Source organism: Spizellomyces punctatus (assembly GCF_000182565.1).
Source record: "Spizellomyces punctatus DAOM BR117 chromosome Unknown supercont1.5, whole genome shotgun sequence".
NCBI lineage: Eukaryota > Fungi > Chytridiomycota > Chytridiomycetes > Spizellomycetales > Spizellomycetaceae > Spizellomyces > Spizellomyces punctatus.
Window position 1 is genome coordinate 1,359,162 of NW_015971541.1, and position 21,080 is coordinate 1,380,241.

Here is a 21,080-nt window from a genome sequence, read left to right on the forward strand (position 1 = left end):
GAAAGTCACGTGATTGTATCACCGATTCCTCATTGGCGACTTCTTTTTGGGCAAGTTGATACCAGAGTTGATGCTTGACCTTTCGCAACGTTTTCCAGCGATTTTTTCAAGCGCATTTTGACCTTCAGACGGCTCCATCCTTGTATTCAGTCATTCTCAGATCGATAGCTTCTTAGTGTAAACGGTTCCTACGGCATTTTTTCCCATCTTCTCGGCCATTCGGCAGTACAGCTGCACCAAGAGTGCAATGGCAGCAGACAATTCAGGAGCAGAGCTCGAGGCTGAGAGAACAAACGAACAGCAAGAGACAATAGAAAAGAAAAGCAATGCTGCTCGTCGAAAGTCCAAGTCGAAAGGGATAGCACCAGAGGAGCTGATAACGAATGAGAAGAAAGAGATCCCCAATACAAGCTCGACAGATAAAAAGCAGGCTGCTGCATCAAAAAAGTATGATCGTGCAGGAATAACCACCATTTCCTTGAAAGTGAGTAGAGTGAAGGAAGGAATGGGTGGCATCTTAAGCATGATTTTGACAAGCTACTTTTGCAGGGCGTGGGGGATAAGAAGCTGAAAGGGAAGCTCAAGAGGTCGGAGAAAGCGGCGCGCGAGGCAGCGTACAAAGCTGCTCAAGCTGAAGTACTGCTTCCAGCTGAGGCTGGATTTTTGGAAGCAGAGGGTCTGGAGAAAACATGGAAGTTCACACAGAATCAGCTCAAGGACAACTTGGATGCAAATACCAGTAAGAACGTTTTTGACCTCAAGCTGAAAGATTTTGGCCCGTACACGATGGACTACACTCGGAATGGACGACATATGCTGATTGGGGGACGGAAAGGGCATATCGCTACATTTGACTGGAAGACGGGAAAGCTCGGCTGCGAACTTCATGTCAAAGAAACCATCCGTGATGTGAAATGGCTACATAATGAAACGATGTTTGCTGTGGCACAGAAAAAGTACACGTATATCTACGACAACACTGGTTTGGAAATTCACTGCTTGAGACAACATACTGAGATAAATAAGCTGGAATTCCTACCGTACCATTTCCTCCTGGTTACCGTGGGCAACGCCGGATGGCTAAAGTATCAAGATACATCTACCGGCAAACTCGTTGCAGAGCTTCGTACAAAGTTGGGACGGTGCGATACAATGTCCCAAAACCCGTATAATGCCGTCGTACATCTCGGTCACTCTAACGGGACGGTTACATTGTGGGCCCCCACGGTGTCGACCCCCTTAGTGAAAATGCTATGTCACAAAGGGCCTGTGCAGGGAATTGCGCTTGATCGAGGAGGAAACTATATGGCCACTACTGGATTAGATGGCCAAATGAAGCTTTGGGATATCCGCACGTATAAATGTCTTCAATCGTACTACACTCGAACTCCTGCTGCCACATTGTCGATATCACAACAGGGACTCTTGGCGGTTGGATACGGACCGAACATTAGCGTATGTGATTTACTTAGTTGCATTGTGCGTCGTGCTTATCATCATTCTTATCACACTGGGTTCCCTTCGTTATGCAGATTTGGAAAAATGCTTTCAAAACAAAGCAGAAGGAACCATATATGACTCACTTAAGCGCCGGCAATATTGTACAAGATATTAATTTCTGTCCTTACGAGGATGTCCTCGGATTTGGTCACAGCAGTGGCATATCTAGCATTGTTGTTCCCGGATCTGGTGAACCGAACTTTGATACTATGGAAGCCAATCCCTTCCAGACGAAAAAGCAGAGACAAGAAACCGAAGTTCATAACCTACTCGATAAGGTTCAGCCTGAGATGATTGCCCTAAACCCAGAGTTTATCGGTGCTGTTGATCGGGCACCGGCGGAAGTCATTGCGGAGGAGAGGAGGCTGGAATGGGAGGTAGGAAAGACCTTCATGTAGTTCGACGCAGCAATACTACTGGACAGTTGTTCACCGGTGCTGTTTGCAGGCAAATCACCCCAACCAAAAGTTTGTCCCCCAGCACCGTGCTCGAGGAAAGTCCTCCTCTATGCGACGATACTTGCGCAAACAATCGAATGTCCTGGATGCAAAGAAGGTATATTTTGGATTTCTATCGCTGTTCTCTTCTCTTGTTATTGATATTTCGCATTTGAATTCGTTGCATCAGGTCGAGATGCAAGAGCGTCTCGAAAAGGAAAGAAGAGAGCGTGAGAAGGAGCGCAAGCGTGCGCGTGGGGAGGGAGAGCCAGAAATACCTCGGACGGCTCTAGATAGATTCACAAAGAAGATAAAAGTCTGAAGGTGTATTGGTCATTATTTAATTTTCATTAGCGAGTTTTTAAAGTTCAAGGCTGAGTTGCATATATGCATTCAACAGCACAAGGCTTGTTACCCAAATATCTGCCTACAAACACACTGGCAAGCGACTGACGTAAGCATCGATCACCCACGTAATCCATTTGTGCACAGTGGACTCTTTGGTTCATCGTCATGGTCAGTGGCAAGTTTTCTATGCAAGTGTCCAAATGAAGAGTATTTTGGCATGGCAAAGCTTAACAAGCTCCATAAGCGTCGCAGAGCCCTGCTCTTGGCGTTGGTGGGGTTCGACACGGCGCATCGCAAAGCCCTGGAGTGGCAAGCTCAATGACTCATCATGGCTCCTGGGGCTTCTTGGCGAGTGTTAAAAGACACAGCTTGTGGTCCGAATAAGGAAAGATAGTGGGATTTTGCATGGAGTGTGATGGGATATGTGACTATCGTAGCATATGCTTCAATTGCGCCCAATGAGCGCTTATCCATGAGCGCCCTATAAAAGGTGTCCTTGAGTTTGAGCTCCGTACCATTGGCAAAAACGCTTTCACACAAAGTCCAGATGCATCACTTTTGTCCATCAATCCTCTTTTCTGGTCTCATACTAGGCGGCTTTCTACCTCTGTTGGCCGCCGAATATCGTTCTTATGATGGGGTTGGCAATAACCCTGGCGGTCTCGCTGGCCTTTCACAGCTCCGGACACCGTTTAGCGGCGCATGGTACGATATTTCAGATCCCATCAATTATACCAACCGCATTATGGTATTGGAGACAACGGATCCGGTCCTTTCTGCACGTAATGTGTCCAATCAGATGGCCTCTGCTATGGTCACTGGTGGACCACGTAAAAATAGGAGGATGATCAATGATTTGCATACGATGTGGGGAGCCATGATTGGGCTGGATTATGTGTGAGTTTTGAAGTACATGCTTTGGTATTGAATCACGAACCTGGTCTTATAGATGCTGCAATTGGGTCATGTTCAGGAAGACGATGATGAACACCACCAACGTCACCATGTCGATCCCGAGGTAAAGTGTTCTTGTTGTGAGCGATTATAGTAGCTGGAACTCCAGAGCTGACACCAGTGACGCATCAGGTGCGATGGCTACTTTGACCCCGACTGCAGTGAGTACGAGTAGTGACCCATGTCACTACAAAATGAAATCCTCACCGCCCAAAATACTACCCGGTTGCTAATCCAACTTTTAGCCGGTATCAAGAATTTCACATTTCAACGGGCATTCACAAATGAAAGTGCCAATCCCGAAAGAACCGCACTCAATCTCGTCACTCCCTTCCTAGATGCCGGCGTCATTTACGGCACGAATGAAACCCGAGCGAGACTTTTACGAACCTTCATCAATGGCAAAATCGTTCTAGACTCTGATGAATTACCCCCACGAATTTCCGAAATGCCTGCACTGGACATGGTGGGTCCACCTCCTCCATCTCTCGCCACCCAGCTGGGAGATGCAAGTACCCGTGGTGCTCCACGAAGCGAAATGAGAGTGGGGGGCGATGCGATTTCAAATGTTAACACATTCGGGTTCGTGATTGTTACGTTATTTATGAGGGAACATAATCGATTGTGCGATCAATTTGCGAGCGAGCATATAGGGTGGGATGACGAGACCTTGTATCAAGAGGCCCGGAGATGGTAAGTGTTCTGGTATTTGGCATAACTACCTGTATCTTGTAGCTACGAGATTTTCGAGAAAATAATCATGCTGTTCAAAATTAAGGGTCATTGCTTTCATGCAACGCATCACTTACTACGAATATTTGCCGGCTCTTACGTCTCGCGTACTACCTACATACACTGGCTTCAACGCTAGCACGAATCCGCAAGTGACCATCTTCAATTCCGCATGCATTTTACGATACGGACATAGCGAAATGAATGATGCAATCGAACGGCTGGATGAGCGATACGTTCCTCACCCACGGGGTCCGATCTTGGTTCGGGATGCCCCTTTTGATCCCGATAAGGTGCTGGATGCTGGAATTGAACCTGTCTTGAGAGGACTTGTGTCTCAAGTGCAGAATCAAGTGGATTGGGAAGTCACTGGCGATTTACGGAACTGGATGTTTGGGCACCCAGCGGGAATGCCGGGTGTTGATATGATTGCGCTGGATATTCAAAGGGTTAGTTAAAAGAGACCCGATGATTTAATTCTATATTCACATTTCTGGTTACTTTACAGAACCGCGATTTTGGCATCCCACCTTACAATGATGTGCGAGAGTCCTATGGCTTGTCACGCGCGAAATCCTTCCAAGAGATTTCGTCCAATCCTCGAATTGCGGCAACGTTGGCAAACATGTACGGGTCGGTCGATAGAGTTGAGGCCTGTATCGGTAAGTCACTGTTGATAAACAAACCTTCAATAATCAGCAGAGTTGCATGTTCAGCAATATCTGCAGGTGCGCTGGCAGAGGATGAATGGCCCGGCTGCAATATGGGTCAGCTGCTTCATGAAGGCCTTCGGGAACAGCTGACTAGAATACGGTAGGGCATCTTAGTTCATGTTTAGAGTTACTTTCGTAGGTTACTAAACGATACTGTTAGCAACGGCGACAAATTCTGGTACCAAAATGAGCAGTTCGCACCCGAGGACCTCAAGATCATCGAGTCAACATTGTTGAGGGACATCATCGCCCGGAATACATTGTGGAAAGATCCGCCAATAAACGTGTTTTTCTCTCTGGGGGCACAGATGAGCCGAAGAAATCTAGTCGAGGCTGAGCATGCGCTAGCAAAAAATGAAGAGTTCCTTGAAGACTTTCCAAAAATTTCTGGAAAAGAGCAGGCAATGCATTTAGGACCGGCGTTCAAAATGTACTGGAGTGTCAACGTGAGGAAGGGAGAGGCAGAGTTTGTTGTTGTTGGACGTAATGAGGTCCGTGCTTTTGCTTTGACGGTTCATTGTTTGTTTTGTTTATACTGAAAAAGTCAAGTAGGGTTGGATTGGCGTAGGATTTGAACCTGATGATTCAGGTATGACCAACGCAGACATGGTCCTCGGCTACGCACTCGAAAACGGTACTACCTATATTCGTGGCGCCCGCTCGGTGGCAAACGAGCCCCCAATTCCCTATCCAACTGATAACCCTGGAATCACGAACGCAAGCGCGGCACGCATCCATGGATTCACAGTTTTGAAATTCACTAGACCATTAGCTGCCCGTCCTCCATTCAACAAAACCTTGCCAATTGCAAGACCTGCGAAAGTGGTATATGCAATGAATCCAATGTATGTCGAACCCTTATATCACGGGCCTGAAAGAGGATTGGCAAATGTGGACTTGGTGCCTGCTTATGGTAAGAAGATGGACTTTAGATCATGTATCAGATCGCTCAACTTTCTTGATACAGTGAACTACCGTCCTGTAACCTTCAATAGCGCTATCGGGATTGTTTTCACCGTCATTGGGACAATTCTGCTCTCGATAACACTAGCAACCATATACGTGGTCATTACTCGTCGAATGGACCCTATCGTCCGCAGATCAAGTCCACCCTTTCTTCTCATCATCCTGGTCGGCGTGGCTTTGGGGTACGTGTGCATATTCGTCTGGACGATCCCAAGGAGTGATGCCGCGTGCAAAGCAAGGATGTGGTTGGTAGGATTGGCTTATATCTTGATGTTTGGGTGAGTTCCACCGCCCCGTTGCCGATTGTTCACTGATTCTAACCATCAGGTGGTGGATACAGCTTTGCAACTGTAAAAAACTACCGTATATACTTGGTGTTTCGGGGAGCAAGTGGATCCAATTTGAGTACTCGCGCCGTTCTTTTGGGAAGTATCCCATTGCTGGCCATTGAAGTGGTAAGCGAACATCGTCGTGCAAGGCATTTGTATTCCCAATCATTAACAAACATTCATTGGGAGATCCTCCTTACGATATGGACATTTGCCGACGCACCATACCTTCGTGTAACCAGCGATATGGTAGATTGTTGGTATGGTCGTGTGATGCCAGCAATTGTGCTGGCATACAATCTGCTTATTTTATTGTGCGGCCTATACATTGCCGTGTGCGTCCGTCATGCATATACCGACTATCGGGATTCATTTGCGATTGCATTTTCGGTAAGTATCTGCTAATAACTGACACCACAAGTGATCTCAACAAGTATTAACTTTTGGGATAGACGTACAATTTTGTGATGTGCATTATCATTCTTGTACCCGTATCGGTCTCAGGTCGCACCGCTGTCGAGCGATATGTTCTCGAATGCATAGCAATCCTCTTGGTAACAACAGGGGTCCTAGCGTTTTTCTTTGGTGGCAAGTTATGGACAATCTATGTCATCAATCGTGGTAGCATCCGTCTTTCTTCGTCATTCGTCCCAGAACACGAGTACCGAGGATCTCGACATTGGGCTTGGTCGTTCGGGAGCGCTTGGAGGCATACCCTAAGGGTGCGGAACCCGGAGGAACAGAGAGTGGAGGTGACAACACCTGCGAATCAAGAACCAAAACCTGGAGAGGGGGAGGCTGTTGCCTCGAACAGTGTCATCTCGTCCCCAACGATCGGCCAAGCATTGATGGAGAGGCTTTTCATCGTTAACCGGTCAACAGAAACCCAATCCAAACCGACCACAGAAACAGAAGGCGTCATATGATGATGAATATTGGTAGTATTTTCGTCCTTTGATAAGGAGCTGTAGGGTGCAAGGCAACAACATGGCCTATTCGCATGTAAATTAATAGCTTAAACCTTGGGAATGGAAAAAGATTTTGCTGCAAAACCCTGCTTCAAAACAGCTGTCTATACACACTAGCAACAACAGTACCAGACAACATACACAACAATATGGAGGTGCCAAAGTACTCAGTGTGCAGGCGCGCAAAAGTTCTAATGTCCTTGCCGTAGTTGATGTTTTCGGTAGGCTTTGATTCAACAGGTAAATAATTCAGGGGAGGTTGGCCGTTTGCTGATAACAAGCTTTCAAGCTCTGACCGCGCAACTTGCAATTTGGATTTTATGGTTTCATTAGAACCTACCATATGCTTTCTTTAGCCATTTTGCTGCTCCGGGAGTTCCGACCAAACTTTTTGCAGAGGCTGTGAAGGATGAAAATTACTAGTGGCGAGTCGTACGAAAGTGATATCTTGACAGCTGCGGATGGTGAAAATGGCGAGAAACAACTTGTCCTCCAAGGATGTACATTAAACACCATGCAAAGCACACACTCTCGGATCCCCGTATCAACTGGTTGAACAAGAAAGATTAGTTAGTCCTTTAGAACTTTTTTTTTTTGTTTCACTATCAGCGATTTATTGTCAAGGGTGGAATTCGTCCCTTTCTCCATTTCTGATTATCCTCGGTCTGATTTGACGGTTCTCAGCTTTCTTTGGACCGTACACCTTAGGCACAGAGGAGTACGCACTGCACCTACCAAAACCTTTTGGGAAAAATCCAACGATGGCCTGTAAGTAATCGTTTTGTTCATGTACTCGCTTCATGGCGGTAACATATCATTGGTTTCAACAAACTAGCTGTAATGACCTCATCTGGCCGAATGATGAAGCGGCTTCTTCGCCAATTAAACAGAATACCCATGGTAAAAGAAGCAAATGTGAAAACTAGTTTTTTGCTCCTTGCTAATATGGATAGAAAATCATGTTAGCTTGCATGGATTTTCATCATGAGTGGATTGGGGATCATGTTTGGTCTTGTTGCTCCTCAGTTTTCAAAAGAGTACCTAGCACTCCTCTCCACTCATATCTTCTTGCCCATGGTGAAATCGCTCATTGTTCCCCTCATATTCTCGTAAGTTGCCTTCTTTTAGGCTTTTTAAAAAGGGCTGTTGGGCTTAATGTTACGTTTGCGAGCAAGGCTGCTGGTGGTTGGAATTGCTGGACATGGAGACGACCTCGCACGGGTAGGAAAACTCGGAGTAAAATCCATGGCGTACTTTCTAGGATTGACTTTTATTGCCAGTGAGTTTCACAGTTTTCATTGGAGGGCCATACTATTATGATTTTCTTTTGCTTATTCCTTTGTGGTCTCTAGTTTTCATTGGTCTCGGGTTTGGGAATGCGATTAAACCAGGAAACGGAGTGACATTGGGTGAAGTCAAAAACGCCAATGCCACAGCTGCAATCAAAAGCCAAAAAATCTCCCTAGCATACGAACTCAACCAAATCATTCCCGAATCGTTTTTCGCTGCGGCTTCCGCCAACAAGTCGTTGCAGATTACCTTTTGTGCAATCATGTTTGCTTGCGCTTGTATGCTGGTCCCGAATAAGGAGCATAAACGAGTCATGGTGGATTTTTTTGATGGTTTGGCGAACGTCATGTTGTCTGTTACGAATTTAGTGATGAAGTTTACACCTCTGGTGAGTATCTAATTTGAAAAAAACGAATCTAACGTTTCTTTAACCTTTATATTCGTTTCAGGCCATCGGCGGAGCCTTGGCGAAAACAATTGCCACAAACGGAATCGGCGTTCTGTCTACTCTTGGAAAACTGATCGGAACCGTTTACCTCGGCCTCCTCACATTTGTTTTCGTTATCCTCCTTCCCATCGCCCTTTGGGCCAAAGTCCCACTAGTGCCCTTTATGCGACAGGTTTCTCATCCCCTCATCATTGCCTTTTCGACTGCCTCATCCGATGCTGCCTTGGCAAAGGCAATGGAGAACATGATAGAGCTGGGCGTTCCAAGGGAAATTGTTTCATTTGTTATTCCTGTAGGGTACTCGTTCAATCTTGATGGTACAACTTTGTACCTAGGGACTGCAGTCCTGTTCGCCGCGCAGGTTGCCAATGTAAACTGGAGTGTTGGCGAGCAGATCTTGCGAATGCTCTTGGTCTTGCTAATGAGCAAAGGGATTGCTGGTGTGCCGAGGGCATCGTTGGTAGTCTTGGCCATGGCATGCGACAATTGGAACTTGCCAACCGAGATTGTTGGTTTGGTACTTGGAGTGGATGAAATCATGGATATGGCCAGAACGGCTGTCAATTTGCGTATGTGCTCTCTTATTGGCGCAGATATTCTTGAGATCGTTGGCTAATCTTTGAATGCTTTCGCGGAAAAGTCGGAAATTGCCTAGCTTGCGTCGTTATTGCCCGCTGGGAGGGCGTCTTCAAACTATACAGGCAATCGACCGACGACAGCGACATTGAGGACTCCCCTGATGCGCTACATGTGAAGCTAGACGTGGATAAGACTGTTGCATGATGATCTGTTTTGTTATATTGGAGCTGGTCGTTTACTTGCCCGCTGGAAGCGGGCCAAATAGGTTGGATTGGCCTCATAAGAGTGTTCTGGAAAGTGACCCTTCCACCGAACACATCGTACTGACATGGCAAGCCTGGCGCGCCTGTAGCAAGAATGCGACTTTGTATTATTTCTGTCTCCATATCATATGCAATACCAACAGAGAATACGGATCGGTATCTAGTTCAACATTTTATTAAACTTTTTCACGCGGCTCGCTTTACTTGCTTTGCGTTCTGGTGGATCTATAAACCATAATGAAAAGTAAATATTGAATCCCGATCACGGCTTTAACGTGTACTCTTAGATTCACCTGTGGTTGCACGTTCACGATACCAGCGAGTAGCTTGTCAATGACCTGGGCCTTGTTCCTGTTGTAAGCTGCAGTAACTTCTTTAAGCTGTGTCTCAGTGTCCGCGTTTGCCTTTGATACGATATCATCTGTGCTTCCAGTGTACTATTCATATCATAAGAGGATGTGAGAGAACTGATATTGGGCATGTATAACAACTGGTGACAGTAACAAAACGGTTGCTAACCTGCTTCTCGAAATCAGCGTGTTCCTTGTTCTTTTGTGCCTTCAACGCTTCAATCTCTTTCTGCGCTTCTGTTCGTGCGTCCTTCAAGCGCTGCACACGATCTATGCAGGGTGAACCGCATGTTTAGCTTATCGCGCATTCGTCATTCCTTTGGTGTCTCTCGCCAGTAGCCATTCTCCCCACGCCGTCCATACTGCCGCTTTACGGCAGAGTACCACCCGGCGCTGTACACTACTATAGCACCTTACATTTTCTTGCTGTCGCAACAACTTTGGAGGCCTCCTTTTCAGCTTCCAGTAGAGTTTGAATTCCTTGTGCGCTTTGAGCCTGCCACGAAAAGCATTAACGTCGTCAGCACTGTACACAACGAGGCTCAAAGGGTATATCGGTGTGATATTGTTCTGTGCTTGTCACTCGCCCTCACCATTATGGAGTTATTGTTGACTTGAGCAGGATAAGAAAACGCGATGTGGATGGGAAGCTGAATCGTTCAACGCAGGACAACGCCATCCATAAGCGCGGAGTATCACGTGACAACACCACTCGTTCATTGCCCAAAGTCTGTAGTTCGTTCAAAGTCGATGCACTTTTTCACTTTAAATGAAAGGAAATCTATCCTTTTATGCAAGCTACATATAAGTGTAAGGCTGATATTAATGCATCATATGGAGTCTACGCAGGTCGCCATACGGCGTGCACGTTGCTCAATGCTGGCATGATGTCAATCGTTTGGATGTGGCACCTTGTCATTTCCGCATCATCTACAGTAGCGTCTGCATTCAAAGTCGGCATTTCCGCAAAAAAGTATATGAACTGGTACTCCACGTAGACAGAGCGCCGCTTAACGTAACCACTTTAACAGACTTGGCTATTCCCTTACTTGGGGGGAGTCAACGCCATTTTCTACAAATGAAGATCAGTTACCTGCCACTGGTACTGACTTTTCATGGGCAGATTTGGCCATTAGGCTCTCCCGCAGGTTAACTGCTACAGGTTTTAATCTTATCAAATTGTTCAAAGCACCACTGAAAGTGAATAATGGCCTTCATCTGTAAATATCATCAACAAACCCGAACTGCATCTACAGTTGATGTTAAAGCCACGTGACTACCCTTAGGGAAATGTCATTCAAACTTAGCCAGCCACCTGGACTCTCTCGTCAGCGATACGCGGAGGATTCTGCCAACGGGGTTCCGTAGTAGGAAATGGCATTCATTTGGTCATTTTAAACAATTATTGTTTCTTATAATCCATCTTTTGTGGTAGATCTTGATATTTCTTACTTGCTCCTTCAACTCTGCTGTGGTTTTCTTCTGGGGTTTCTGGTATTGTGGGTGACGGAACCATAAGGAGGATGGCAACAATCGCACAGGTACATGCAATTTATGGCCATTGTTTATTCTTTTGGTATGGTCTGCTACGATGTGTACATAGTGTAAACATTGCCATTACGTGGTGGGACTTTTCTATTAGTTGCAATGTTTCCATACTTACCATCTCTCTGCATACTACGCTACATTATTTCCATTGAGAAGGCACGAGGAGGCCGACATGGGGGCTTTCGATCGGATTTTCTGATTGCCAACCGTCGACGGGAGGAAGAGACCCGAACCCGCATGCGCGAGCAAATCCAATACTATGAAAAAACAGCTCTACAGTCGCATTTTGAAGAGTCGACAAATGCCGCTATCATGCGAAACAGGATCATGCGCCGTTTTGAGGAGCTAAAGTCTCAAGAGAATAGCAAACTTGAGCAACGGAGGGAAAGGTATGTAGGTCGGGTTCTTTTACGGCTCGCGCTCTAGGTGCCGACTAGATATACCATTTTGTTAGATTGCGACAGTTACTGGCCCACGATGACGAACGGTACCAAAAGGAACTGGCATCAACAGTCGTGACTGGAGAATCTCGGGTCGAAGCCATGCGGGCAAGAATGAATGAATTGAAAGCAAAGCGAGAAAAGGAGCGTCAGAAAATCGTGGAGGAGAAGCTCTTGCAACGATGGAGGTGGGAGCATAGTTTTAATGCAACCATCCGAACTGAAATTGATGAAACATGTGTGTCTGTTTGGTAGAAACGAATGTGACGAGCTTCGTTCTATAGAGTCACATCTGTTGGAAAAAGAAGTTGCCAGCGCCAGAGCGGAACAGTTGATCGAAGTCCAAGAAAAGAGAGCATTGGCAAAGCAGGAGAAAAAATACTACGATGATCTGTGGGAACAAGATCGTCTCAAAAAGATTGAACGAGAAGAAGCAGATCGGTTACGAAGAAGAGCCATGAATGAAGCCATGACAGCTACCTTGCAGGAACAGCTACGACTTCTCAAAGAGCACGCGCAGGAGGAACAACGATTAAAGCAGGAAGAGGGAGTTTTGATGGTAAAGTGACCGCTCATACGACCTCCACATATTGACATGCGCTAAATTTACAAACTCGCACCATTCTAGCGACAAGAACACGAGCTTCGCCTGCTAGAAGAAGAACGAGCCCGACTCCGCAAAATCCAAGACCAACGCCAAGTCCGCCTCGAACTCGATGCGTTCAACAAGCTCAAAGTCCAACAACGTCAGCGTGAAGTCCAAGATGCCCTCGACTTGGATATCAAGATTGTCAATGCCTTTTTCCGCATGGATGAGCAGGAGAAAGAGAGCCGTAATAGACGAAAGGAAGAGATGAGAAAGGAAATGCTGCTTTATATGGAACATTTGAGGGAACAACAACGGATTGAGAAGGAGAGAGAACGAGAGGTTGACAGGATGTATGCTGAGGAAGCTGAAAAGGTTACTCTTTGCTCACAAAACCTGATCTGCCTACCTTGAGTACTGACAATCTTTGTTCTCACAGTTATGGCAAGCCCGAGCAGAAAAATGGAGTAAAGAACAAGGTGCACGCGACCGGCTCATGCAAGAGGTTCTATCCGGTCGCCAAGAGCAACTACAAAACGCCCGTACGTTCCCCACCATACTTGCCCCTTGAATGACTATCATAATATTAAATTTTCCCACTTGTGTACAGTCAACCACAATCGTGTCCGTCAGGAAGAAGCCCGAATGGAAAAACATCTTCTTGAACAGCAAATCGCTCAAGCGCGTGCCCAAGAAGAGGCAGAGCGGGAGCGACATGCACGTAATGCACAAGAATATAAAGGGGCATTGTTACAGCAAATGACAGTTGCGCAAGAGAGGAAGAAGGTGGAGAAGGAACAAGCTGCACGGGAGAGTGCGGCTGAAAAGGAAGCTGAAGAGTTATACAAGGACTTGCTTCGACAAGAGACGGATCGCGCGCATCAATTGCCAAGGTTTGGACAGAGTAAATGTGAAAATCACAACGTTTTTTGCTGGAGGCTTACCCGTTTTTTACTTGTAGAGTCCGAGCCTTTAGAGCAACGAACCGTGATGCTACTCGATTGACAGTCACACCCATGTGGGCGACTGTCGTTGGGTCTGGTGCGAAAAAAACGAAATAGAACAGAGCCCATGTCAAATAAAAAGTAGCATAAAAAAAGCGCCTATGCGTGTTTGGTTAGAGCATATTGTTTTTCTCTATTGTTGACGTCAAAAAGCTCGCGCAGATACAGAGCACGATGTATATGTATTGAGACCGCTGCATGTTTTTCTCTATGCTGCGCACCACCACAATATGCGCTTAACGAGATCCCCAACTAGATGACACAATCTACTATACTTTTGACGCCACGCACTTTTCATTCAGCAATTTCCCCGCCAACCTGCTTTGCGCTGCCGCCCGGCAGGTTTGCATCTCTTGACATTGATGTGCTTCGGGAAGTCGATGTTTGGCACAAAATCCATGTGTACAATACCTGCACTGTCCCACAATTTTGACAACCTTGTCGGAACAGCCAGACATGTTACACTTTGTTGATTTTTTGCCAGACTTTGGTGTTGTTGGGGCGGTTGATGACGATGATGATAGGGAGGATGACGATACATCTGCGCCGCCACGTAGGCGCAGGACAAGATGGAGGGTTGATTCTTTTTGAATGTTGTAGTCTGACAAGGTACGGCCGTCTTCGAGCTGCTTTCCGGCAAAGATCAAGCGTTGCTGGTCTGGAGGGATACCTTCCTTGTCTTGGATTTTCGCCTTGACATTTTCAATAGTATCCGAGCTCTCCACTTCGAGGGTGATAGTCTTTCCGGTAAGGGTCTTTACGAAAATCTGCATTCCTCCGCGGAGACGCAAGACGAGGTGGAGAGTGGATTCCTTTTGGATATTGTAGTCGGAGAGGGTTCGGCCGTCTTCAAGTTGTTTACCGGCGAATATCAAGCGCTGCTGGTCTGGCGGGATACCTTCCTTGTCTTGAATTTTGGCCTTTACGTTTTCAATGGTATCCGAGCTCTCGACTTCGAGGGTGATGGTCTTGCCGGTGAGCGTCTTTACAAAGATTTGCATGGTTGTTGACAGTTAGCGGTGAGTTGTGTATGTGTGTTTGCGTGTGTGTGGTTTTGTGGAGTGTGTTGACGTTTGATAAACCAATACGTACGTACACAAGTTGCAGATGGCAAGAAAAAAAAAAGGAAATGAAAAACACAAGGGAAACTCCCCAAACCCTCCCCTTTTTATAGGACGCAAACTGCGAGACGCGGGCGGTGTGTTTAGTCATTATCTTGTAGTGGGTGGGAATATTTGGATGATGAGTCATTAATAGATTTGTAACCATGTGACTCCAACGGCCAACTGCGCCTCGGGTGTGGCTTTTACCCGAAGGATTTCAAAAAGTTGGAATTGATTCAAGCAATGACGAGAAACGTAAAGACATTTGAAATTCCGACTGGAGATTCCTTTGGAGATTCTCTTGAGGAATGGAATGGGGAGATGGTGGCCTTGGTAAGTGAGCACTTGTAGTAGTAGTAGTAGATGGGCAGAGATAATAAATAAAAAAACAGGTGTGATATGTGATTTAGCATAGCCCTTGAGCCTTTTTGACAAAGACCCTTGGCTGTTCAATTCCCTCCTCCTCGCATGCAGCTGGCGGAAGTTCCTCCTCCTTTTTCCTACTAAATGGCTGTAAGACGCTGGCAAATGGCTGTGTTTTTTGCCCAAAAGGATTCCATCATTTTATTGATAATGACGTGGTTGAAGAATTGGGGGCGCGCGGAACTTGCCATGGCCAAAGTTTTTGTACTTGATTTCTTTAATCTTTTGGCTGACTGGTTCTTGTGAAATCTTGTATTGCCCTGCCCTCCCTTTCTGACATGGAACTGCATATTGTTATCGGCAATTGTGGTAAACATTTTCAATAACGTAGCGTAATGATACTGACTGTTTGCGCCATCCCATTCGCTAGGCGGTATATTCTACAGTAAATGTACAGTAATCCAATAATGATGCAATAACAATTTAAGACCAACAAAAACATGAATAAAATCCACCCTCCCATCTCCCTTGATATTTTAGACTTCCAAAGTCACTTCAGGGAATGGAAGGGCCATAAAGTCATCGTCAAACTCGAGTGCAGAAATGTCCTCTGCCTGCTGCAAAAAGACTATTTGTCGTTCCATTTCAGACAAGATCATTGTGACAAGATAATACAAGAACATTCATGCAGAATAACTCACATTCATCTTGAAATGGTAATTTCATGCTCAAATCTGGAGGGGACAATTCCGGCAAGTTATCATCGTAGAGGGCATCCCAGATGGCTGGATCCACGTAGGGATCCAAGCGGGGTTTAGCCAAAAAGTGGTGGTCGACAATCAGCTCTGGGTCTGGCCTGTATTTCTCCTCTGCATTATGGAAAAGGCGTTAGCAACCATTTAGAGCCCGTAGCCGTTTCACGAACATCCATACCGAATGTAGATGGAGGCATATACTCAATCTCAACATCCTCTAATGCTTCTACCGCAGTCCCTGAAGCAACATCAGCTGTACTCTCCACTCGGTTCTCATCCCCAAAATGTTTCTTCACTTTGGTCGAGCTCTTTTTTGCCGATGATTTCAGAGATCGGACCTGTTCACCAGATCGGCTCATCGTGGATCGTTCTAATGCTCTCTGTGAATCAAAGGCCTTGTACGGAGTTTCGAATTTTGCAGCTTTAAGAGGCTTCTCGTGGGATGTCGGCGCCGTATTGCGCGGTGTGTTGACCTTTTCTTGCAGTAAGCGCTTGACGGGGGCGGGAGTCTTGACTGGGACCATGAGCTGCACATGTTTGTTCTTGGGGATATTCTTTAGAGCGCTTCGTGATTCTACAGTGGCGTTGGTTTCTTTGACGTTGACCGATTTGCCTTGCAAGGCGGTCGGCTGAATTCCCACTGTTACAAGGACCATCCAAATCAAGTACACACAAAACAATGCGCTAACAGAGAAAGAGACATACCTCGCCCGCCAGGCGTCTTTGCAAACCCACTGGACCCTTTCCCCACCTTTGCTGGCGTCGCATTTTCCTTGTCCACATTCAACAGTACGGTTTTCTTACTCGTTAGCCCAGCCCGACCAGGTGTTTTAAACGACAGGCCCTTTGCTCCAGGTGTCTTGGTCGCGCCAACAGCATTCTCCTTGTCAACATTGTTTTCCTTGTTTTGCATGTGCCGTTGGACGGCGCGAACCGAGGGAAGATTCCGAATCATTCTGTGTGCTGCCAAGACTCTGAATGCGGTATGGATGACCGCCGTCAGATGCAATCTCTGTGACGGCTGCGGCAGAGGGCTTGTAAACAATTAAAACGCTGCACTTGTCTCGTCTGGTCTGTTGGAGATCATCAGATGCAAATGCGTAGCAATTTCAAGTCAACAGATCAGCTACGAACAGAGTTGTCAAACACACCGACGCGTTCGAATGTCCGACTGGCACTCTTGGGTAAGCATTCCGATCGTCCTCACACCCGTTGCGAAATGCCGTGGAATGTTGTTTGGAAACAGAGATGTTAGCATAGCCAATGCAGCACACCCATGACTTGTCAAATGTATGAACTCTGTTCGTTGGTTACATGATCAGCATCTACCTGATATTTGAATATCAAGATATTGCTCGACAGGTGAGTATGGTACAGTGCATCTGCACCAGTCCTCCAATTGATATTGCGCAGAATTCAACAGAATTATACGAAAAATATATCATGTCCTATCAAGTATACACAGCTCTTTTACATTTACCGCAAATACCCATTCGGCTGCGCACCATTTTGGAACCCGCTTGTCCTCAGAGTCCGCAATTGTGGGTGTGCAGACTGAAAAGTCGTAAACACCATATAACTGAACACGTTATCATCTTCGATGGTTGCACCGCGGTTGGCCCAGTACAGGCGGAACATTTCTTTTGTTATCTGGTCCATTCTTGAAAGGGATGAAGAATTAGAAAACATGTGAATGATTGTGTCGGAGGAAATTCGAGCTTTTTTACCGTTCTGAGCCATCAAATCCTGCCTCCAGCTCTTCCTCAAAAAGGCGATCCCGAGATTTCTCACCAGATAGCCATTCGGTAAACCGAGTGCAATCAAACGCAGCGCGGAGCTGGTGAATGTCAATAAAACCTGCAACCAAAAACCCGTCAGCCAAGAGTCACTCGGATCATATATAAACCAAGTAACTTACCCCGTTTTGGGGTATCCAGTCGTGCAAACGCTTGATCTGAAACGTATCTTCTTAGTGGATCCATGTCACCTCGCAGGTCTTCAATGAAGCGCATATACGGAATTGCATTGCTCTCTGTCGCATAGTGGACGATCAAACCATCCATGTTCTGTCATCCCAGAAAGATGAATCCAGGTGTCACCTAGCCAAAAAGATTGGCCATCACGCATACCTCAACGCCGAGCAGCGGTAAGCATTCTAAGAGCACCTCTGTAAATACACCTGCAGGAACACAAAGAGTTTGATGCGGGTCTTGCGCGCGTAAGTTTCGGATCAATGATGCGACTGTCAGACGTTTTCGATTTGATGCAGTTGAACGAAGTTGGTTCTTGATTGTCTTGAAGATTAGCTGTAACCCAAGAACGTACAATCAGGTTTCCCTTTTCTCTAACTGAAATCGTGTCTCTGGTTTTTACCTCGAGAGGCAGCACGATACCAGCCGTTCGATCCACTCTGCCCATTCTCCTTATACGAACTCTTTGCTCTCCCTCTCTCATCCCTATCGCGGCTACACTATAATCGGGCAACACATCGTAACGTTTGTATACAAGCCTGCCATCCCTTTTCCGTGGCTTGGGTGCTGGAGTTGCTGGGAACCCTCGGGTACCGGTCCTATCATCGGCTGTCGACTGGGTTTGGTCCAATATCGGCCAGCAGCATTTTACCATTGAAGAAAAGGTGGTGTCGGACGAGTAGCTGATGGAAAGACCGGCAAAGTAATCCAGAAACTGGGTGCGAGATATTCTTGGGGGACAGTAGTATAGGAACGTGTCGATGAATTCTAAGGTAACTTCTTCTACTCTTTTATGGCCTGCCATTAAATGTGTGCGCCTTAACCAATATGCACGAATATGCACCAATCTGTAGAGATACCTACCATTTACAACGTCCGGATGTCCAGCGGCGTGAAATGCTCTTTTAACCTCCTCTCTATCAATCTTTCCATCATCCCCTTTTCTGAAATGGCCAAAGAGTGCAAGGATGACTTCCCGCCGTTGGCTACTAATCTTGCCCTAAGGAATTCTAGGCATAAGTGAGCCTGATCAGAACAGGTACTTGACTGAGATTGCAATACCGCAATAGCTTTGACCAGTTCGTTATAGACGAGATGGTTAGTTCCAAAACCGTAGTTCTCGTATAGAATCGTAAAGCCCTGTAATACAAGTGATGAGGACATGTCACGGATGCTGGCTTTTTAATGGCATTGCTTCACGATCTGACCTCTGGAGTAATCTCCAGCTCTGCATCTTTTAATGCTTTTTCGAATCTTGGCAGAGTCAGCTTTCCGCTGTAAACATAAAAACATCATTTATCAATTTTTGATGCCCTCAAAAAAACGTCCTATCCGTTCAAATTACTTACCTCCTGTCCAAATCATTCTTTTGGCAAAACTGCAAAAAACTAAAAATGCCACGGGCACCGCGCCGGCTCAAGGTATCCTACATCGAGGATGAATATCGGACAAAAGAACCCTACAAGCTGCTACAAACATTACTTACACGAAGCTCTTGCAGAATGGATTCCACCCTGGGATCCACTATTGGGTTCTTTGTTTGTGCTTGTGCTCCTAATGACTGGGGCACCTTGGAAGACTTTTGCTGAGTGGAAAATTTGTGTTCGGTTGGTTGAAGCCATCCTTGTTCATAGGCACGGCGTTGTAGGACCGCACGAGGTATATGCTTCGTGCTTCATAAAGAAAAGTAAATATATTAGAGATGAATAAGATGGGAAGTTTACAATATTTTGTAAAAAAAAAATACTGTTACCTATAGTTTGTCGAAAACAATGCCAGTCCCGCAGGTGATTCGAAAAACGATTCCGATCCCAGATCTCGTGGGGGCTTGGCGGCGGACAAGCCTGGCGGGTTCCTTGCCCTGAGCATTTTTCAAGACAAAGGTTGCAAATAGTGCGACTGTAACCGAGCGCTGGCTATCGCAGATGAGGAATTTGGCCAAGTCCGATGCTTATGTCATCTCTCACCCATGGTGTTGTCAAACTTCATCGTACGCTTTTACTTTTTGCTCGGAGGGTAACCATTTGAGGTGGTACCGCTTTTAAGACTTTTGTGTAAGAGTTTATTTGGATATTGGTGCCAGACGATCCTATTTCCTGTCGCTGGAGCTCGTTCGCTGTAACTCGGCCAGCTTATCAACTCTGTTACGGCGTCACAACGTGTGGGGTCATGTTGGCTGCCACAGAACCATGTCATGAAAAGACATGCTGACTGAGAACATGTCAGCATGAGTATCAGCATGCATGTTGTGTATAGCTATTCTTATAGGCTGAATCTAAAGTCTCACTGGCGTGAAGAGCAGTTTACATGAATGGTCCAAATTCAAAATATGCCACCCCAATGGCCCCATGCTGGAATGGATCGACAGCGTTGGTCCCCTCAAGCCCTTTCAAAAGCAACAATCAAGAACACATGTTCAACGGAAAACTCTGGTTGCCCAAAGGGCGCGGACCCTGCCTGACTCCATCTGACGCAAACAAAAGTGTGATTCAACACACAAAAGAATCCCTCAAGATAAAAGGCCGAGCTTTCGTTTCCCTTCCGTCTTTTTGCCTCAACATTCCTACCTACAAACTCGCTACGTTTCTTTTGTTTTGCACCATGGCCGAAATTCACGGACAAGAGCCCCATACCTATGAATATGCCAGCGCAGACCAACTGGCTGAGCGCGATATGGATGAGACGCAAAAGGCGCGTTTCGAGGAGCTGATGCACAAGCCTGCGGTGAGGGTTTTATAAAGTATATCACTCTTTTTGTTAAGGGCGATGCTGTTTATACTTTATTCAGCATGAATTGCGCAACATTTTGGAAGAGCATCACATTGAGTACAAGGTAAGATGGACGGGCGTCTGTGGGATTGATGGACTGTTGTGCTGAACGTTCACCATGATAGGATTGTAACGAAAAGCAAGAGTTTGCACGAAAGATTATGGATCGTGTCAAAGACTGAAAGCTCTACGCAGCTTTTCTCTTCTAGTCCCGTTGCGTTGATCCAGTTGCGTTGATATGGGTTTTTAGTCGTCTAGTTTGTGCTAGTGTTTTTTTGCAATTCTGGTAGACGAGGGCAGGGTAGTTCTACTGGGTGATTTGTTCTTTTTTGACATAACGTTTGGTTTATTTGGGCTTTTGGGCAACAAGATGAAAATGGATTTTGGAGACAAGTTGGGCCTTCTACAAGGTTTTTTTTCCTTATCGCTATTGGACTTTTGGCTTCTTTTTTGGGCCTTTGATGAAGCGACGAACCCTGGCAACATGTAGCGTTCAAAAGTACTGCGCAAGCGACACCCACTCACCCATTCACACATACTCTTCCATTAAAACCATCAACTTGCAAGCAAGAAGCATTCCTCCATCAAAGCAAAGCAACTCACATTCTAATAAAAAAAAGAAGGAATAATCCCAAGTGTTCGAAACTCCGCGTTCAACTCCAAGA

The 21,080-nt window shown here is 46.1% G+C and overlaps 9 protein-coding genes across 10 annotated transcripts; 5 read left to right on the forward strand and 4 right to left on the reverse strand.

Annotated features, from left to right (window-relative positions):
* The first annotated feature begins 64 nt into the window (after nucleotides 1-64).
* SPPG_03608 (uncharacterized protein) lies at nucleotides 65-2,302 on the forward strand. The gene is made up of 5 exons (XM_016751869.1): nucleotides 65-484; nucleotides 550-1,455; nucleotides 1,533-1,877; nucleotides 1,948-2,055; nucleotides 2,128-2,302. Exons 1-5 carry the CDS (start codon nucleotides 248-250, stop codon nucleotides 2,257-2,259), a joined length of 1,728 nt encoding a protein of 575 aa, XP_016609856.1. The 5' UTR covers nucleotides 65-247; the 3' UTR covers nucleotides 2,260-2,302.
* A 357-nt stretch (nucleotides 2,303-2,659) lies between these two features.
* On the forward strand, nucleotides 2,660-7,036 carry SPPG_03609 (uncharacterized protein). The gene is made up of 13 exons (XM_016751870.1): nucleotides 2,660-3,182; nucleotides 3,259-3,303; nucleotides 3,372-3,400; nucleotides 3,485-3,932; nucleotides 4,018-4,420; nucleotides 4,480-4,633; nucleotides 4,700-4,784; nucleotides 4,845-5,175; nucleotides 5,237-5,597; nucleotides 5,652-5,928; nucleotides 5,991-6,105; nucleotides 6,169-6,369; nucleotides 6,432-7,036. The coding sequence occupies exons 1-13, from the start codon at nucleotides 2,833-2,835 to the stop codon at nucleotides 6,903-6,905; spliced, it is 3,273 nt and encodes a 1,090-aa protein (XP_016609857.1). The 5' UTR covers nucleotides 2,660-2,832; the 3' UTR covers nucleotides 6,906-7,036.
* A 323-nt stretch (nucleotides 7,037-7,359) lies between these two features.
* SPPG_03610 (uncharacterized protein) lies at nucleotides 7,360-9,697 on the forward strand. The gene is made up of 7 exons (XM_016751871.1): nucleotides 7,360-7,715; nucleotides 7,783-7,847; nucleotides 7,914-8,056; nucleotides 8,123-8,226; nucleotides 8,300-8,625; nucleotides 8,687-9,254; nucleotides 9,326-9,697. Exons 1-7 carry the CDS (start codon nucleotides 7,709-7,711, stop codon nucleotides 9,466-9,468), a joined length of 1,356 nt encoding a protein of 451 aa, XP_016609858.1. The 5' UTR covers nucleotides 7,360-7,708; the 3' UTR covers nucleotides 9,469-9,697.
* On the reverse strand, nucleotides 9,607-10,514 carry SPPG_03611 (V-type ATPase, G subunit). Its single transcript, XM_016751872.1, has 5 exons — nucleotides 10,471-10,514; nucleotides 10,295-10,373; nucleotides 10,047-10,147; nucleotides 9,821-9,964; nucleotides 9,607-9,752 (listed from the first exon to the last, which is right to left on the reverse strand). Exons 1-5 carry the CDS (start codon nucleotides 10,471-10,473, stop codon nucleotides 9,714-9,716), a joined length of 366 nt encoding a protein of 121 aa, XP_016609859.1. The 5' UTR covers nucleotides 10,474-10,514; the 3' UTR covers nucleotides 9,607-9,713.
* Nucleotides 10,515-11,217: 703 nt separating this feature from the next.
* SPPG_03612 lies at nucleotides 11,218-13,747 on the forward strand. Of its 2 annotated transcripts, XM_016751873.1 has the most exons (9): nucleotides 11,218-11,244; nucleotides 11,313-11,418; nucleotides 11,582-11,814; nucleotides 11,880-12,053; nucleotides 12,121-12,424; nucleotides 12,494-12,826; nucleotides 12,891-12,993; nucleotides 13,062-13,344; nucleotides 13,413-13,747. In XM_016751873.1, the coding sequence occupies exons 2-9, from the start codon at nucleotides 11,401-11,403 to the stop codon at nucleotides 13,510-13,512; spliced, it is 1,548 nt and encodes a 515-aa protein (XP_016609860.1). In that variant the 5' UTR covers nucleotides 11,218-11,244; nucleotides 11,313-11,400; the 3' UTR covers nucleotides 13,513-13,747. The 2 variants fall into 2 exon arrangements, with proteins under 2 accessions (XP_016609860.1, XP_016609861.1); XM_016751874.1 differs by having other exon boundaries at nucleotides 11,218-11,418.
* On the reverse strand, nucleotides 13,390-14,640 carry SPPG_03613 (polyubiquitin). The gene has a single exon (XM_016751875.1). It carries the CDS (start codon nucleotides 14,454-14,456, stop codon nucleotides 13,725-13,727), a length of 732 nt encoding a protein of 243 aa, XP_016609862.1. The 5' UTR covers nucleotides 14,457-14,640; the 3' UTR covers nucleotides 13,390-13,724.
* Nucleotides 14,641-15,223: 583 nt separating this feature from the next.
* SPPG_03614 (uncharacterized protein) lies at nucleotides 15,224-16,814 on the reverse strand. The gene is made up of 4 exons (XM_016751876.1): nucleotides 16,382-16,814; nucleotides 15,855-16,316; nucleotides 15,623-15,790; nucleotides 15,224-15,549 (listed from the first exon to the last, which is right to left on the reverse strand). Exons 1-4 carry the CDS (start codon nucleotides 16,629-16,631, stop codon nucleotides 15,458-15,460), a joined length of 972 nt encoding a protein of 323 aa, XP_016609863.1. The 5' UTR covers nucleotides 16,632-16,814; the 3' UTR covers nucleotides 15,224-15,457.
* A 204-nt stretch (nucleotides 16,815-17,018) lies between these two features.
* SPPG_03615 (uncharacterized protein) lies at nucleotides 17,019-20,232 on the reverse strand. Its single transcript, XM_016751877.1, has 12 exons — nucleotides 20,214-20,232; nucleotides 19,400-19,853; nucleotides 19,133-19,319; nucleotides 18,996-19,072; nucleotides 18,855-18,921; nucleotides 18,709-18,786; nucleotides 18,511-18,646; nucleotides 18,050-18,444; nucleotides 17,806-17,982; nucleotides 17,595-17,742; nucleotides 17,404-17,533; nucleotides 17,019-17,336 (listed from the first exon to the last, which is right to left on the reverse strand). Exons 2-12 carry the CDS (start codon nucleotides 19,513-19,515, stop codon nucleotides 17,153-17,155), a joined length of 1,695 nt encoding a protein of 564 aa, XP_016609864.1. The 5' UTR covers nucleotides 19,516-19,853; nucleotides 20,214-20,232; the 3' UTR covers nucleotides 17,019-17,152.
* On the forward strand, nucleotides 19,853-20,935 carry SPPG_03616 (uncharacterized protein). The gene is made up of 3 exons (XM_016751878.1): nucleotides 19,853-20,370; nucleotides 20,435-20,479; nucleotides 20,541-20,935. The coding sequence occupies exons 1-3, from the start codon at nucleotides 19,954-19,956 to the stop codon at nucleotides 20,595-20,597; spliced, it is 519 nt and encodes a 172-aa protein (XP_016609865.1). The 5' UTR covers nucleotides 19,853-19,953; the 3' UTR covers nucleotides 20,598-20,935.
* The last annotated feature ends 145 nt before the right edge of the window (nucleotides 20,936-21,080 follow it).